Here is a 17801-nt window from a genome sequence, read left to right on the forward strand (position 1 = left end):
GCTTGACATAGTTAAGAAACTTCTAAATTATTGAGGACTATATGTGTTTCCTCCTATATGTCTTTTTGTTATCTATATTGTTTGGTTTTAAACTCATTAATGTTAGCTCCCATCCCCTTTTATTTCTCACTAATGGTAGTCTTTTATTCAATTTTGAACAGAACAAACAATACTTATCCCTGAATGTGATGAAACAGTTTTTTGTTAATCCTGCCTCATCAGCTCTAATGAAAAGTCATATTCTTCAAATTTCAGATGAAACTTCGGTGGAAATATTAAGTCTGTTAATTAAGTTGCTAACAACAAATCGTTAATAAAAACTCCACATGAAATAATTAATAAATTATGTTGTAATATAAAAGAACACTTTTAAATATTTCTTATGCCCTGACAATTCAACCAATATGTTATAATTAACTGTTTATTAAAATGTAAGACCTCCTAGTTTGTGTCAGAACATTATAAATATATTTATATTACAATTAAGGCAAAAATTTGTTAAGTTTTCTTTGATCTTAAAATGCAGGAAACTTGGAAAAAACTACACTATTATTAAGTCAATTCATTGCTGTAATCTGTTTTAAAGAGGTCACTATTTTATGCAAAAAGAGTTAACTGCCTTATTGATTAATCGCATGCAAAACGGAAATTACCACAGCAAAAATCAATTTAATTTGAAAGGAAATGAAATAAATTATTAATCTTAATAAGGCCAACTAAATTTAATTAGTAGATTTTCATCCAAATTTTTGAAAAAAATGGGGCGGGTGGGAGGATTTTATTTTTTATTTTTTATTTCATATCAAACCATCTTGTGACGTTTCCTTCATATATGCAAGAGTAATAATAAGCTTATAGCATGTATTTACATGTACAAGGAATCGTACATAATTTTTCAACTTCTGAAAATTAATCTCTCTGATTGGCAAACACTGTTCTACATGTACATGATCATGTTGCCACTTTAAAAACCTATTGTTTTTAGTAAAAGGCAAACACATGGAAAAATGCTCTCTTCAGTTGGAATAACTACACCAAGTTACTTTTGCTTTCTTAGAATGAAGCAAATATGCATTGGTATGCAACACAAGAATTATGTGTACAGAATAAAATGAAAATTCAAACAGTGTTGAAAATAAAAGGGTTGGCGCTTTTAAGATTCTTATGCATGATGCAAATATAATAACAATGTAAAACATGAATTTAACAATAATAAGAAGGTGTTTAATGACTCTATTGAGGGTATAGTTATGCATATTATACCGATAAACTGTATTGTTTAAGGTAAATAAAGAATAGAATTCATAAAACATGAGGGTATTGGGGCAAAGGTTGTTTGATGTTTCTCAACAAAAAAACAATAGCCATGGGTAAATCTAAGTGTCTGTTTGCCGACTTTTTGAACTCAATATATCTCAAAAATCTAACAAGTTCGAGCTTGTGTCAATTGTTTTAATCCAGTCATTTTTGTACCAACGTGTTCCACAATTCTTGAGCTTGGGATATCATTCACAGTCCAAAATTCCTGACACAAAGTCATTGACATTGTACAGTATCAATAATAATTTCCACGGTTTTCTAATCATAGAAATTTGTGTCATGTCGCAGCGATTTACATTCTTGGAACAGCGTATTAATCGTAACCCGATTATTTTATGCCCTTCCCATAATTAATCTCTATTCTCGGTAGATGATGTTGTCATCATAGATCTGTAGAGTCGTTCTAAATTACTCGATGAAATACGAAAAACGAAAATTGAAACAAGAAGTTTTGAAAGAAACGAAATCATTGACGTTTAACGGTAACGGAAATGAACAAAATCCGGAAATCGTAAATTTTTCAAAATAAAAAAATTCGGGGCGGGACGATTTCAGAGGGGCGGGCGGGGATGAAAATCTATCAATTAATTTTAATTGGCCTAACTTGTAAACTTAAAATTGAATTTTAATAACAAATTCAATTACATATGTCAAACTTTAGTAATTCTAAATTAAAAATCTTTATTCAATGTGTTTAAATTAAATCATCTCATGATTCTACTCAGTACAAGAATCCTATGAATGTTTAAAGATAAATGAAATTTTGTAAATTCTCTAGAACTTGTACATAAAGGGAAATAACTCCATAACTTAAAAATTGTTGCTTTGTTGTAATATTCCAAAAAAATATTTGATATTGGATCTAATGGAAATCATTGCAAATTCTAAAAATATGCCATTAACATTTTTACCATGTAGAGTTATAATTTGCAGTTTGCACTCATACCTTGGACTCTTATCTCCTACTTAAAGTCTATCTCTTTCAAGAAATTTATAATAGAACTGTGGTTTGATCTTTTTACAAGTTATATTTTTCCTTGTATAAACAAATAAACTGAGTTTGTAAAAGAGGAAATGCTACCCAAACAAATCAACAATTAAAACAAATAACATGCAGGTCAGGTTACCATAATTATTCAGTAATCAAAAAACATTTTATTTCACATTTTTTCCTTATTTTTCATACCTCAATGAAAGTAGGTGTGATGTAAATGTCTTTGAGACAACAACTTAAACACACTACATAAAGAAGTCAACATCAGGAACCCATCAAGCCATTTTTAAAAGAGGTTCCCTACCCAGAATAAAGGTGGGGGGGGTTCCAACTACAAATATTTATTTCCTAATTCAATACATTGATCGTCAAAAAAAAGAAGTTTTAAACAACAGACTGGTGTTTATACAGTACATTAATACTGTATGCACTAAAACTGCAAATATAATTGATTAATATTTATCATTGAACTATCTCTTATTATAAAGTGTAAGCAAATAACACTGATAGTTACAAAAACTTTGACCATATCAAAGATTATATCCCATATCTATTAAGTTTGACTAAAATACTGCATAAGCATTGATGCTCAAACTTAAAGAAAGTAAAGGTTTTGAAGAAATTAAGGTTTATATAAGCAATGGAAAATCTAAAGAAATGTGAACTTTGTGAACTAGAGCTTGTAATTAAGTGGAAATGTATTGAGTGCAATATGAAAATGTGTCAAAATTGTCAAGAAAAAGTTCACCCAAAATTAACCAAGGAGCATACATTAATAGACATAAATGACTTTCTAAAGCATCAAACAGATCAAGAACAAAACACTGACATGACAAAGATCCAATGTGTCAAACACTTAGGACAGTGGAGCTGTTCATTTTGTGTTATATGTGATGAACTTGTCTGTCAAAGTTGCATTTCTAGATTTCATAAAAACCATAACATGACAGGAATATCTGAAGCTTTTCATGAAAAAATTAAAATTCTCAAAAGAAAGGAAAATAGTATAAATCAGAAAGTGTGTGAATTAACTGCTCATGAGAAAAGTCTGGACAAATTTAACACTTCAATTTATGACAAAACAAAAGAAGAAATATTAGAGAAAGATAAAGTATTGAAAGAAAAAATAAGCGAGAAAACAAATAAACTTCTTGAGGAACTTGAAACAAAGAAGAACAAATATACTCAAACTTTTGAAGAAGAAAAGAAGATAATTCAAAATAGTATAGCTTTTCTCAAGCAGGAGTTGGATGAGACAAATACTTTGTTGAAATTCAATAACATCAAAAAAGTGTTTAGTGTAAATCAAAGTGCTCTCAACCAAACACTAGAAAATTTAGAAAAACCAAAAATAGTACTAAAGATACCAAAACTTATTTCCATGGAATATTTTTCTAATTCTTTGCTTTACGGTTTTTTGATAGATATATCTGTCCCTTTGACATTTGAAACTAAGCCTGATTTTAAGATTGCTTTTCAGTGGGAAACTGACTCTGCATTTAATCATTTTGTGACCTGTAATGATGATTCATTGTGGATTAACGATACTGAAGCAGATACCCTTACAAAAGTTGTGCTGTTAGAAGATAGAATGATTAAATCCCCGTCCATTAAAGCGAGCTGTTATGCTATAGCTGTAACACCCTCTGGAAACCTTCTTTTGTCTTGTGAACTCTCTAAACTACTTGAATTACCTAAAGAAGTGATGGAAATCAAAGAAAGTTGCTATGACATTTCCCCTCTCATTACCAAAACCATACATGTGACTAAAAACAATAAAGTCATGATTACAAGTGCAGAAGATATCAGACCATCTTATGAGCGACCACGGAAAATTATAGTACTGGATTCAAAAGGAAAACATGAAACAGAATATGAATATGACAATAATAAAAAACAATTATTTACATTACCTGATATAATAGTTACCACTAGTGAAAATAATGTTGGTGTTGTTGACAGGGAGCTAGGGCGTGAAAAGGGCCGTGTTGTTGTGCTAGATGAGGGTGGTAGGGTTCTAAATATTTATACAGGCATTAACGAGCTTAATAAACAAGGTTCATTTGATCCATTTGGTCTAGTTGTTACAAAATCTGACAATTTTATAATTGCTGACTCCTCAATATTACATGTATTAGATAAAGAAGGTCAGATCATATCATTTTTTGATACTAGAAATTGGGGCATGTGTACATTAATGTATGGAATGCAAATTAGTGATAAAGATGAACTTTTAATAAGTTCCTTTGAACTTTTCACAACAGAAAAAATACTTTATCAAATAGCATGCTCAGTTGACATTGTCAAAACCACTTCCGATGATCAATAAAAAATAAATTATCGTGTAAACAGCTAGTTTTGAAACTTTTCTTCTGTTCTTTCTGTATGATAATTTCCATATCATGCTACTGAAGATATCTGGGGTTTTTTCAAAGTAAATGTATTATGGCATTAACAATGCTGTGAACAAGTGACGAATACAAAACTCATAAAAATAAACAACAATAGTCTTGAATGCAATAAAGCATCCACTTTATAAGTCAGGGGTGAAATTAGAGTCAAAGGTCATCAAGCATTATCAGTCAAGTACATTTATGTAATAAATTGTTAAATGAAGCAAGTTTTATATAAATACATCTTTCTAAAAAAAACATTATCAAAAAAGAGAAGTTGTAAGATTAAGTATAAACCTGACACTGAATGACCTGGAAGGTATAGGTCATCATACAGCACTCAACAATGTATAAAACCTATACTGCATAGAATCATACAGCCTTCAACAATGAGGGGGGATAGGAGGGGTCCCAATCCCGAAATCCCGGACTTAAAAAAACGAAATCCCGAGGTCCCGAATTTAAATAACGTAAATCCCGACGTCCCGAAATCCGAAAAAAGGATTCCCGGATCACGAAAGGGCCAATCCCGAAATCCCGAGCTTAAAAAGACCCGATCCCGGAGTCCCGATAAAGGTCCTATCCCCCCTCAACAATGTATAAAACCTATACTGCATAGAAAACTGTGAATGGCCTGGTTATTGTATGTCATTTGGACATTTTCTTTTTTCAAAAACTATTTGTACAGTAATCAATTTAAACATTATTACATTTGTAAGAATTGCCATTCTAGAAATTACAAAGGTCTAATTTGAAATGTTTTCTTATTTAGACTAAATACAGGTCAATTCTAGGGGTCAATTATTCCTCAAGTTAAATAAAGTTTGTTGATTGATTTAGACATTGTTGGCAAGATATAGTGGTATAGTGAAAGCTACCCCCACACAGACTCTCGACCATTGAGGTTGTCTGTCATAAATGAACTATTCTAAGGATTAATGCTTTTTTTTTAATATGACTTTTTCATCCTCCATATCAAATGTTTGCAGTGGGAAGGTCATCCCATACACTGAATTAGGCAAATATTACTTGCTTATAAAAGTATCTAAAACACAGACAAAACCACCAAATAACTTAACAGACCCATTAACCTTGAAAAGAGGTCAAGATAAGAAGTAACTAGCCAGACAGCCATGTACACCTTACATTCATTCAATACATTAAATACAGTGACCACATTGCATACTGTGGTTTCATTATTATTCATTGGATACCAATTTTCATGGTTTTCGTGGGTACAGGTGAACCACAAAGTCAAATGTCCAATGAATAACATATATTCTATAGGCTTTGTATGCAGAGATTAGCAAAACCACGAAACCAAATATCCACGAAAATGCTGGTTTTCCTCAATCCACAATAATTCATACCCAAGAAAATGAATGAATCCACAGTACTTTTAAAGCAGAACTGAGGAACAAATGAACCATGAAAATGAGGTCAAGGTCAGTTGAAACGTGCCAAACAGCCATGTACACCTTACAATCATTCTATACACCAAATATAGTGACCACATTGATTTGGCTTATAGTAACTAAGGAAAATATGAACCATGAAGATTAGGTCGAGGTCAGATGGAACCTGTTAGTCACACATATTCACCTTACAATCATTCCATGCAGCAAATATAATTATTGATATATTGCTTACAGTGTCTGAGATACGGACTAGACCAAGCAATCTTAAGCTTGATCACTGCGTTTGAGGTCAGGTTTACCCTGTCAGATGGACATGTAAACCTTGCAAGGAATCCATAAATGAAATACAGTTATACTGTTACTCATTATGAGTATTTTTAAACATGACAATAAACTATATATTAATTCCAAGCAGTCACTGAACCATGAAAATGAGTTGTATGACAGACTAAACTTTGTGTAATGTTAATTCATTAATATTCGTTGGATACTAATTTCGTGGGTACAGGGGAACCATGAAGTTAAATGTTCAGCCAAAACAAGTTTTGTAAAGGAATGTATGCACACTTTGCCAAACCACAAATTTCAATATCCACGAATATGTAAGTTTTCCTTAATCCATGAAAACAAATGAATCCACAGTAACTTAAGACATCTGCATACAAAGTATAAAGAATATTCAGTTCTTCTACCTTCTGAAGTACATGTACCATAATAATTCATGACACTTGCCACTATGTAATCCCTATGTCTTGCATTGTGTGAATTTCATCACAGGCCAGACAAAACCTCAAGTATAACCCTTCCACATTTTCATGTGCTTGTCTCAAGTAAGAAACATTGTCAGTGGTTGTTGTATGTCATATCTTACATGTCTCAGCTTCTTTTCATTATTTGGAGAATTTTATTTTAATGTGAAATCTTTGATTGTCTCTTTAATTTATTCATTACTCTTAATAGACGGGATTACTTTGTGTTTTGTCAAGTATGTGTAGAACTCTTGTCATTACCATATTCACAATTTCTCTCTATTTGTTTATTTAAAAAAAAAGATTCACCATTCAGATGACTTTCTGCAGTGATTTATAAGGGTATCTAAAGGTAGTTAATATATCTGTAAATGTTTTTGTAACATGTTACCAAATATTGATTTGGGTTAACAAATTACAGCCAAACCTGTCATTAAAATTGCATTTATTATGCCAAAAACTGTCCTGTATGTTGTAAGGACAACTCTTGTTGTACATCTGTAGTAATACCTTAATATTTTTTTATTTGCCACATGTGGAGCCTGATCTGCTTACCCTTCTTGGGCACCTGAGATAACCCCAAGTTTTTGGTGGGGATGGTTAGTTTAGTCATTAGTATTCTATGTTGTATTATGTGTACAATTGTTTGTCTGATTGTCTTTTTCTTTTTTAGCCATGGCGTTGTCATTTAATTTCTTTTTTAGCCATGGCGTTGTCATTTAATTTCTTTTTTAGCCATGGCGTTGTCATTTAATTTCTTTTTTAGCCATGGCGTTGTCATTTAATTTCTTTTTTAGCCATGGCGTTGTCATTTAATTTCTTTTTTAGCCATGGCGTTGTCATTTTATTTCTTTTTTTAGCTATGGCGTTTTTATTTTATTTCTTTTTTAGCCATGGTGTTGTCATTTTATTTCTTTTTTAGCCATGGCGTTGTCATTTAAATTCTTTTTTAGCCATGGCGTTGTCATTTAATTTCTTTTTTAGCCATGTGGCGTTGTCATTTAATTTCTTTTTTAGCCATGGCGTTGTCATTTAATTTCTTTTTTAGCCATGGCGTTGTCATTTAATTTCTTTTTTAGCCATGGCGTTGTCATTTAATTTCTTTTTTAGCCATGGCGTTGTCATTTAATTTCTTTTTTAGCCATGGCGTTGTCATTTAATTTCTTTTTTAGCCATGGCGTTGTCATTTTATTTCTTTTTTTAGCTATGGCGTTGTCATTTTATTTCTTTTTTAGCCATGGCGTTGTCATTTTATTTCTTTTTTAGCCATGGCGTTGTCATTTAAATTCTTTTTTAGCCATGGCGTTGTCATTTAATTTCTTTTTTAGCCATGGTGTTGTCATTTAATTTCTTTTTTAGCCATGGCGTTGTCATTTAATTTCTTTTTTAGCCATGGCGGTCATTTTATTTCTTTTTTAGCCACATGCGTTGTCATTTAATTTCTTTTTTAGCCATGGCGTTGTCATTTAATTTCTTTTTTAGCCATGGCGTTGTCATTTAATTTCTTTTTTACCCCTGGCATTGTCATTTAATTTCTTTTTTAGCCATGGCGTTGTTATTTAATTTCTTTTTTAGCCATGGCGTTGTCATTTAATTTCTTTTTTAGCCATGGCGTTGTCATTTAATTTCTTTTTTAGCCATGGCGTTGTCATTTAATTTCTTTTTTAGCCATGGCGTTGTCATTTAATTTCTTTTTTAGCCATGGCGTTGTCATTTAATTTCTTTTTTAGCCATGGCGTTGTCATTTAATTTCTTTTTTAGCCATGGAGTGTCAATTAATTTCTTTTTTAGCCATGGCGTTGTCATTTAATTTCCAACTATGAGTTTGAATGTTCCTCTGGTTTCTATCACCTCTCTTTATTAAGTTTAATTGAAACTCATATTAAAAATGAGTTTTCTTAAACTTTATATACAGGTTTGACTGTAATTAGGATAATGTAAAAATGTTAGTCACAGAAACAAGTAACAACATGCAGATAACTAATAACATGCAATCTGATTAATTTAATTCATTTTAACAATTTATACAATATTCAACAAAAAATAAAATTTAAAAAATTCAAAATGGTTACCATAAAATAGTTCTTTCTGATTAAATTCATATTTGGCACAATAAGGAAAAAACAATGCTGGTTTTCATTCTCTATCAGAGTATTTGGATTTCTAATCTTCATTTCTGGCAATGTCTAAATTAAATACAGGTACTTTCTGGTTATAACTCTTGTCAAGTAGATGTTGAATATACAGTTGATTCTCTATACAATGATAGCCTTGTTTTATCTGGATGCTATTTATATTCACAGGTAACACTACTAATATATTCTCTCTAAATAGACATGTGTACTGTTTAAGTAATATTATAATTGACAAGGAATAGTATAAAAAGCACCCTGCTGTATGCCAGCTCATTATAAAATATTGTCACAGAAGAGATGCATATTCAGCTACTATGCCCCTGGTGGATAGAGCTTTATTAAATGTTCCTTCCTGGCAGGATAACTGGTTACCGGACAGCTACCATATTGTTGTATATGCTCATAGATACAGGGATAACAGAATACAAACCTGAAAAGTAATAAAAACAAATTTATGATTTAATGACTGGGGGTTCATTATTATTCATGGGTTACTAATATGTATGCAGACTTTGGCAAAACTGTAAAATCCAATATCCACCAAAATACAATTTTCCTTAACCCAAGTAAATAAATGAATACACAGTAAGTATACATCACACTTGGGGTAATTGTAATTGTAATCGTTAATTAGCTGTAATTAATTATAATTTTTTTTTAAGTAATCATTGTAATCATTTTAAATCAGCCAAAAATCTGATTACATGTAATTTAATTTATTCAATTACTTTGATCAAAACACCCTGTAATCCTGATACTTTTTGATTACATTTGTAATCAGATGTAATCATTAATTTAATCACACTTTAAGAAATGATGTAATCATTAATTTAATTTAATCGTACAAATGACAAAGTAATTGTAATTTAATCAATTTCATTGAAAGTAATCGGACCCATCTCTGGTATACATTGAATTGTATGTTTATCAGACAACCTCATATAATATGTTTTTTGATTCATTCTGTTAAATTTATTCACAAATTCTATAGACTCAAGATTTATTATTACTTGAAAAACTGTTTATACACTTATTTTATGTTAATAATGTAGTTATAACTATATCAGAAAACATAATTTTAAGTAGCTCCATCTAAAACTAATAGATTGGATGTATATAAAGTGACACCTACCCTGACACAGATAAAGCTGTATTATTTGTCCTTCTCTTTAGACACACGGGACATATATATAAAGTGCCACCTACCCTGACACAGATAAAGCTGTATTATTTGTCCTTCTCTTTAGACACACAGGACATATATATAAAGTGACACCTACCCTGACACAGATAAAGCTGTATTATTTGTCCTTCTCTTTAGACACACAGGACATATATATAAAGTGACACCTACCCTGACACAGATAAAGCTGTATCATTTGTCCTTCTCTATAGACACACGGGACATATATATAAAGTGACACCTACCCTGACACAGATAAAGCTGTATTATTTGTCCTTCTCTTTAGACACACGGGACATATATATAAAGTGACACCTACCCTGACACAGATAAAGCTGTATCATTTGTCCTTCTCTTTAGACACACGGGACATATATATAAAGTGACACCTACCCTGACACAGATAAAGCTGTATTATTTGTCCTTCTCTTTAGACACACGGGACATATATATAAAGTGCCACCTACCCTGACACAGATAAAGCTGTATTATTTGTCCTTCTCTTTAGACACACAGGACATATATATAAAGTGACACCTACCCTGACACAGATAAAGCTGTATTATTTGTCCTTCTCTTTAGACACACAGGACATATATATAAAGTGACACCTACCCTGACACAGATAAAGCTGTATCATTTGTCCTTCTCTATAGACACACGGGACATATATATAAAGTGACACCTACCCTGACACAGATAAAGCTGTATTATTTGTCCTTCTCTTTAGACACACGGGACATATATATAAAGTGACACCTACCCTGACACAGATAAAGCTGTATCATTTGTCCTTCTCTTTAGACACACGGGACATATATATAAAGTGACACCTACCCTGACACAGATAAAGCTGTATCATTTGTCCTTCTCTTTAGACACACGGGACATATATATAAAGTGACACCTACCCTTACACAGATAAAGCTGTATTATTTGTCCTTCTCTTTAGACACACGGGACATATATATAAAGTGACACCTACCCTGACACAGATAAAGCTGTATCATTTGTCCTTCTCTTTAGACATACGGGACATATATATAAAGTGACACCTACCCTGACACAAATAAAGCTGTATCATTTGTCCTTCTCTTTAGACATACGGGACATATATATAAAGTGACACCTACCCTGACACAGATAAAGCTGTATCATTTGTCCTTCTCTTTAGACACACGGGACATATATATAAAGTGACACCTACCCTGACACAGATAAAGCTGTATCATTTGTCCTTCTCTTTACATACGGGACATATATATAAAGTGACACCTACCCTGACACAGATAAAGCTGTATCATTGGTCCTTCTCTTTAGACATACGGGACATATATATAAAGTGACACCTACCCTGACACAGATAAAGCTGTATCATTGGTCCTTCTCTTTAGACACACAGGACATATATATAAAGTGACACCTACCCTGACACAGATAAAGCTGTATCATTGGTCCTTCTCTTTAGACACACAGGACATATATATAAAGTGACACCTACCCTGACACAGATAAAGCTGTATCATTGGTCCTTCTCTTTAGACACACAGGACATATATATAAAGTGACACCTACCCTGACACAGATAAAGCTGTATCATTGGTCCTTCTCTTTAGACACACAGGACATATATATAAAGTGACACCTACCCTGACACAGATAAAGCTGTATCATTGGTCCTTCTCTTTAGACACACAGGACATATATATAAAGTGACACCTACCCTGACACAGATAAAGCTGTATCATTGGTCCTTCTCTTTAGACACACAGGACATATATATATAAAGTGACACCTACCCTGACACAGATAAAGCTGTATCATTGGTCCTTCTCTTTAGACACACAGGACATATATATAAAGTGACACCTACCCTGACACAGATAAAGCTGTATCATTGGTCCTTCTCTTTAGACACACAGGACATATATCATGCGGTGGGAGGGTATCATCTACATCAGACTAAAATATATAATATATAATTAAAATTATTATCTTCACAATGTTCGATTATAAATCTAATATTAAAATTTAAGATGACATAAATTTGCAAGAAATATATGGCATAATTTTTTTCCTCTGAACATAACGGAGCTTATACGATACACATTTTCTTTAAGAGTATGAGTAGATGAGGTTCTTTTTGGTTATTGTTTACTTCACCAAATTTTTAAGTTAAAAAAGGTGAAAAACTGAAAAATCGTCATTTAAGGGCAATAAAGGTCAACTAACAATCTAGGTCATATTGTGGTTTTTCTTGCTGATCATTAGAGTTTTTTTTAAAGATTCTATCTGTCTATTAATATATTTTTATAGATATTAGCCATAACACATATAAATGGTTAAAATCATCATTCAAGGGCAAAAACTCTTTTAGGAGTGGACTGAAGATTTCAGCCATGTTCAGTTAGTTGTAGATCCTGTCATGCTGATCATTTTTAACTTTTCTAGAGAATTGATCTATCAACTATAGATTTTAAGATGTAAGACAACAACACAAAACATTGCTAAAAATTGTCATTAAAGGTCAATAACCCTAATAAGGTGTCATCTGCTTACCTTAGGAGGATCTGGAGTAGGCATTGCCAGTAATGAGGGAGCATTATTATCACTAGTATACCACCAATCAAGAAACTGAAGAAAGAACACGCCCACTGACAGACCAGTTGATAAGGTCACTGCGGTTAGATTTACTGCTTTCTTGCATGCAAACAGTAATTTATTATTCAAGCTGAAATGATAATGTTAATCTGTAAGACAAAACTGCCATCTTGTCAAAATAAACTTTTAGAAAATATATTTTTAATAAGGCGATGAAACTTACAGGTCTTATTTTCTTTTTGGTTTGGCTCTCTAATGATATGGACAAATCAAATTTTAACTGGACTATTTCCTGTTTTGATTTATTTGACAATCCTTAAACATGTTTAACATGAATGCTACAAAATGGAGAATGTTCCTAGCCTTTATAAATTAAAAAAATGCATAGGAAAAAACATATTTTTTTCTCATTTGTTTTGCACTGTTTTATTTCAAGGTCAAAATATTTTTATAACATAATTTCATGTCATGATACTACTTTTGACTCACCTTAAATCTTGCCACACTTCTGGACTATGAACATGTGTTGACTGTAAATCGTCCTCTGTTTGATGAACTAATTCTACACCGGAAAGTCTGACAAATGGAGAATGCCATTTTGATTTACCAAACATGTAAGATATTAAATGTACCAGAATATTGCCTTCCCAGACCATATGGATGTAAGGATACACTGCTACAAATGCTTTATATAATTTGCATAACAACGTGTTCTGAAATGGAAAGAAAAGAAATCTGAAGTACAATATATGGTCTCAACCATAGGCGAATACCTAGCTGTATAATCATCCTGTATTAACCTCATGATCTTTGCTACCTCTTGTCGTTTACAGTATGAATGCCTTAAAGTTATACCAGATTGTAATTTAATAATGTTATTTTTGTAGTTTTAAGAAAAAGGATAGCAAAACTCTCATACAAGCAGGTTTTATGTGAACTATATAATATTAAACAAATATATATTTACCTGACTGAGTCTTCCTGTGTTTATTTTGTGTCTCAATTCTTCAAAAATGAAGTCCAACTTATGTTTTATATATGGCAAAATGACCTACAAAGAGTGAGTTTTTATTGAAATATTTTCATAACAATACTGATACTTGTATATCTTATATCTAACTTGTCAAAAAGTAGAAAAATTCAAAAAGAGAATAAAAATTCATGCAGAGCTTACTCATCTAAGTACACAAAGTTTAATTAATTTGTTCCTGTGGTGGAATGTAGGTAGATTTAAAATAAAGTAGTCTAAAGCAAGTTGTTTTCCTATTAATTGGTAGTGATTAAAAGCCAAGTCAAGATATATGTGCTATGATGTGAAAAGAAATGCTACTGTTCACACTGTTTCCAACTCAAAACATTGTCTGCTATTCTTGACTCAGAACTGCCTTTTTTTATTATAGAGTTATCTCCCATTTTCAGAATAAATACTGGACTGATATACAAAATACAAAAAGATCAATTGATTCTTATTCATTTCATAAGGCTTTTTACTGGAAGGCAGAAACATATTTGTATTGTTCTCAATAGTTTCTGATATCAAAGCAATATCATGCCTACATGAACAAAGAATTACGTGGATACATAATCATGATAATGATTTTCAGGTAATTTCATCTTTGTAACATGAGATTAACTTTACTTCATGCACCATATGACAAAAAGCTTACATTTAAGCAATGTATTATAAATTATCATTATCTAACGCTTACTATCCAAAATTTTACACAAAGCCATTAGACAGAATTCTTTAATCTACATGTACACTTAAAACTATGACATCTATACTTTAAATGACAGTCAACAAAAACATATTTCCTATTTTAACTGTCAACAAAATCTTACCAAGCATAAGATAGATTTAATAAGACAACGTTTTGGAAGTTTTGTATCTTGATCCTTCTGACAAGCAACTCTTTTAATACCATAAAAGTTTTCAGCAAAAGATCCACCTGAAATAGAATTAAAAGACACAATCATATGTGGGTTATAGGGTTATAGCTGTTAAAGCGAATGAATATAAATTTCTATGGTCAACTCTATGTTTAATAAAAAGTAAAGTAGTTTTACGTTACTTTAAATGTTTCAAGACTTGTGAACATGATGGCTGAAATGAGAGTTAGTCTCAGTGCAGGTTTTGTTGGTGTTATGGATATATATACTTTACCATATATTTGCAGTAGCTTTCATTTAACAGTATTCAGTTAATATATATGAAATTATGTGTTATTTTGACAGAATTTTTATTACATATATATAATTGAATTCATTTTTTAAGTTGAGACTTGACTGTGTCATCTAATTTAGTATGGGTATATGGGTTTAGTTTAGGAAAACAAAATTCTCATTTTTTTTAACATCAATTATTGTGCCACTTATCCAAAAATAAAGTAATAATTTGACTTACTGTATGAACGTAAATAATAATTCTGTAGAATTAGATCAAGTATTGTGTATATTTCATCGTAAAATCTCAGCATCCATGCAAATTTATCTGGCTTTGTCTCTGCTAAAACCTAAAAAGACAAATATATATGAATAATAAGTAAATGAAACTTTGTCTAGACTATTCTTTGACAGGATACATAATTTCATTATTATATATATACAGTATAAAGAAAACATGTTTTCAAGAGGGACATGAATAACTATGAAATAATGTCAAGACATGATCAAAGCATTTATAAGACAGATACTTCATTAAAAACATAAATATTGTCAGTGGAAAGAATTTCACAGGACACAATTGAGCATTAAAAATGAATTTGTTACAAATTATTGTTACAGTATTGATTAACATTTTATTGATTGCTAAATTAACTAGCTTCCCTCATGATTATTTCAGCATGCAGCGGTAATGTACAGTGTTTTGGGCTGAATCAGACTGTGAAATTGCAAAAACACAAAAAAATGTCTTTTAGGGGCAATAACTTCCTCCACGAGTCTATCAGATCTGGATATAAAAAATGTGTATGCTCATATATATATTGCTTTTATTGTTGGATTAAATTCTTAAAAACATATAAAAATATGAAGTGGAATGATTGTTCATGAGACAATAATCCATCAGAAACCAAATGTACAGCCTTCATGGCCTTAAACCATGTCAAAATATTTAAATTTTGAATTTATTTTTAGTTAGAATTGATGGTATATGTAGATATTCAATTTGAATTTGGAACCTAAACCATACAATCATGACAATTGTGATGCTTAACTTACGTTAAGTTTATTTATTTCATTTATACAAATTAGTTTTGTTTAATTCAACTGAAGGAAAGAATTGACATAGTTTTTTTTCGGAAAAAAGGAGACGGCAACAATTCTTAAACAGATTTTGAATCTCAATAGGTGCAATCAGAGTCTTGAGAGCATGATTCTTGCAAGAAATTTTTTTTTTTATTCTCCAGTACTGTTAACAGACGGCTTAAAGGAATTGCTTCCTTTACACATATTTTAGATACTTTAAGTCGTCTGTTAGCAGTACTGGAGAATATAGAATTAGCATTGCACCTATACACCTTATCGCTATTTGTCTGCCATTACTGGATATCACACAGGTTCCCGTAAAATTTTGACGTCATAAAACAAATATCTCACGCCACATCGGTACCTCGAATGACCGAATAACACTTGTAATGACCAAATAACACTTTAAATTTTAATATTAGCACACATTGGTGACTTTTAAACATTGATTATTAAATAATAGTATATTATCGATGTATTTCATAACTCATAAATGATTTATAGAAGACACATAAGTTCATTAAAAACTTTTAAAATTTAGTGTGTACATCCAATATGGTAACCACGGAAATCACAATGGCCGCCATGTACACACTAAACTTTAAATGATCTTTATGAACTTTTTTTTTTTTTTAACATCTTATGAACTTATCTTCTTTCAGTAATTCATTTTTAATTGTTGTAAAATACATCGATAATATATTAATATTTAATAATCAATGTTAAGTCACCAATATGTGCTAATATTAAAATTTCACGTGTTATTCGGTCATTACAAGTGTTATTCGGTCATTCGTGTTACCCCACGCCACAATGGAAAAGTGATTGTGTATGACGTCAAAAGTTCAAGCGGCCAGGTCAGCCGGGATTAGTGATAAGGTGTATTGAGATTCATTGATTGATTGATTGTTGGTTGCTTAACGTCCATGTATTGAAATTCAAAATCTGTAGTTAAGCTAAGAGTATCATTCAATTAAACCCAATGTGAAAATCTATACTATTCCTTGCCTTTATGGCATGTTTAAGAGCAGGTCTTATTGTGCTCATAAGACTGTCCTGGGCAAGAACTTCAAAAATAGACGGTTTTGAAGTGAATACAGCAGATGTCAAGTGCGTTGCACTTTCGGCCATTGTTTTTCAGGGATCTGTTAACTTAAATAAGTATTTGTATTTTAAGCTCCCTTCTTTTTTGAATAAATATCAAGAAACTTCAAGCAAATTTGTATTTTGGTTTGTTTTGTATGGAGCATGGACTTTGAGAAAGGTCATGGTCATATTTAGCTTTTAGGTTATTAGAGTCTAGCCAGATTATTTCTGTTTGGAGCCTTTCGAAGTATAACTAAATACACAAAATGAAATCAATAACAACAACACACAACAATGAACTTAATTAGGAATGATCCAAACGGTCAAAATGCTCACAAAAAAAAAACAATACCTAAAAATTAACTTTAAAAATTTGTGTACATATATTTTATATTTTTCGTTGATATTATTCTTTAAAATTCAATATATTATGTTTTCATTTATAACGTTTGAGTGCGTTGTATTTTAAAATCTTTCACATTTATTAGTCGTATTTCATAAAGTGCTCGAAAAGAACAATCTCATGTAATCTTGCTGCTCTCAGTTTTCCACTGTCACTTCCGGCTTGTCATCAACATAAATATATTTTGCAGGTAAAATGCTCAAAATTTGTTATTATTTCACTTAAGATCTATAATTATATCGTTGTTTGATGAGATAATTGTTAAACTTTAAA

General features: G+C 31.3%; 2 protein-coding genes across 7 annotated transcripts in view; one reads left to right on the plus strand and one right to left on the minus strand.

Annotated features, from left to right (window-relative positions):
- Positions 1–8868: 8868 nt before the first annotated feature.
- LOC143075084 (peroxisome assembly protein 12-like) lies at positions 8869–17312 on the minus strand. Its single transcript, XM_076250376.1, has 8 exons — positions 17048–17312; positions 15198–15306; positions 14636–14742; positions 13761–13844; positions 13283–13506; positions 12752–12923; positions 12066–12154; positions 8869–9439 (listed from the first exon to the last, which is right to left on the minus strand). Exons 1-8 carry the CDS (start codon positions 17168–17170, stop codon positions 9322–9324), a joined length of 1026 nt encoding a protein of 341 aa, XP_076106491.1. The 5' UTR covers positions 17171–17312; the 3' UTR covers positions 8869–9321.
- Positions 17313–17629: 317 nt separating this feature from the next.
- LOC143075079 (AP-1 complex subunit beta-1-like) overlaps positions 17630–17801 on the plus strand; it is a 29044-nt gene continuing 28872 nt past the window's right edge. For 4 of the 6 annotated variants that reach the window (XM_076250361.1, XM_076250364.1, XM_076250366.1 and 1 more), the window contains exon 1: positions 17631–17718. The gene's annotated coding sequence lies outside the window, so the exon portion shown is untranslated. Of the gene's footprint in view, positions 17719–17801 lie in introns of all 6 variants that reach the window. The other 2 variants (XM_076250362.1, XM_076250363.1) reach the window with 2 other exon arrangements.

This window comes from Mytilus galloprovincialis, chromosome 5, assembly GCF_965363235.1.
Source record: "Mytilus galloprovincialis chromosome 5, xbMytGall1.hap1.1, whole genome shotgun sequence".
NCBI classification, from domain to species: domain Eukaryota; kingdom Metazoa; phylum Mollusca; class Bivalvia; order Mytilida; family Mytilidae; genus Mytilus; species Mytilus galloprovincialis.

What these genes read in the sequence shown, in the direction of transcription:
- LOC143075084 (XM_076250376.1), bottom strand. Translation starts at nt 17,170, where the DNA reads ATGGCCGAAAGTGCAACGCACTTGACATCTGCTGTATTCACTTCAAAA. An exon ending in ACACAGGAAGACTCAGTCAG is followed by an intron (nt 13,507 to 13,760) that starts GTAAATATATAT and finishes TTTCCATTTCAG; the next exon opens with AACACGTTGTTATGCAAATT. An exon ending in ACAGCTTTATCTGTGTCAGG is followed by an intron (nt 9,440 to 12,065) that starts GTAGGTGTCACT and finishes ATTACTTTTCAG; the next exon opens with GTTTGTATTCTGTTATCCCT.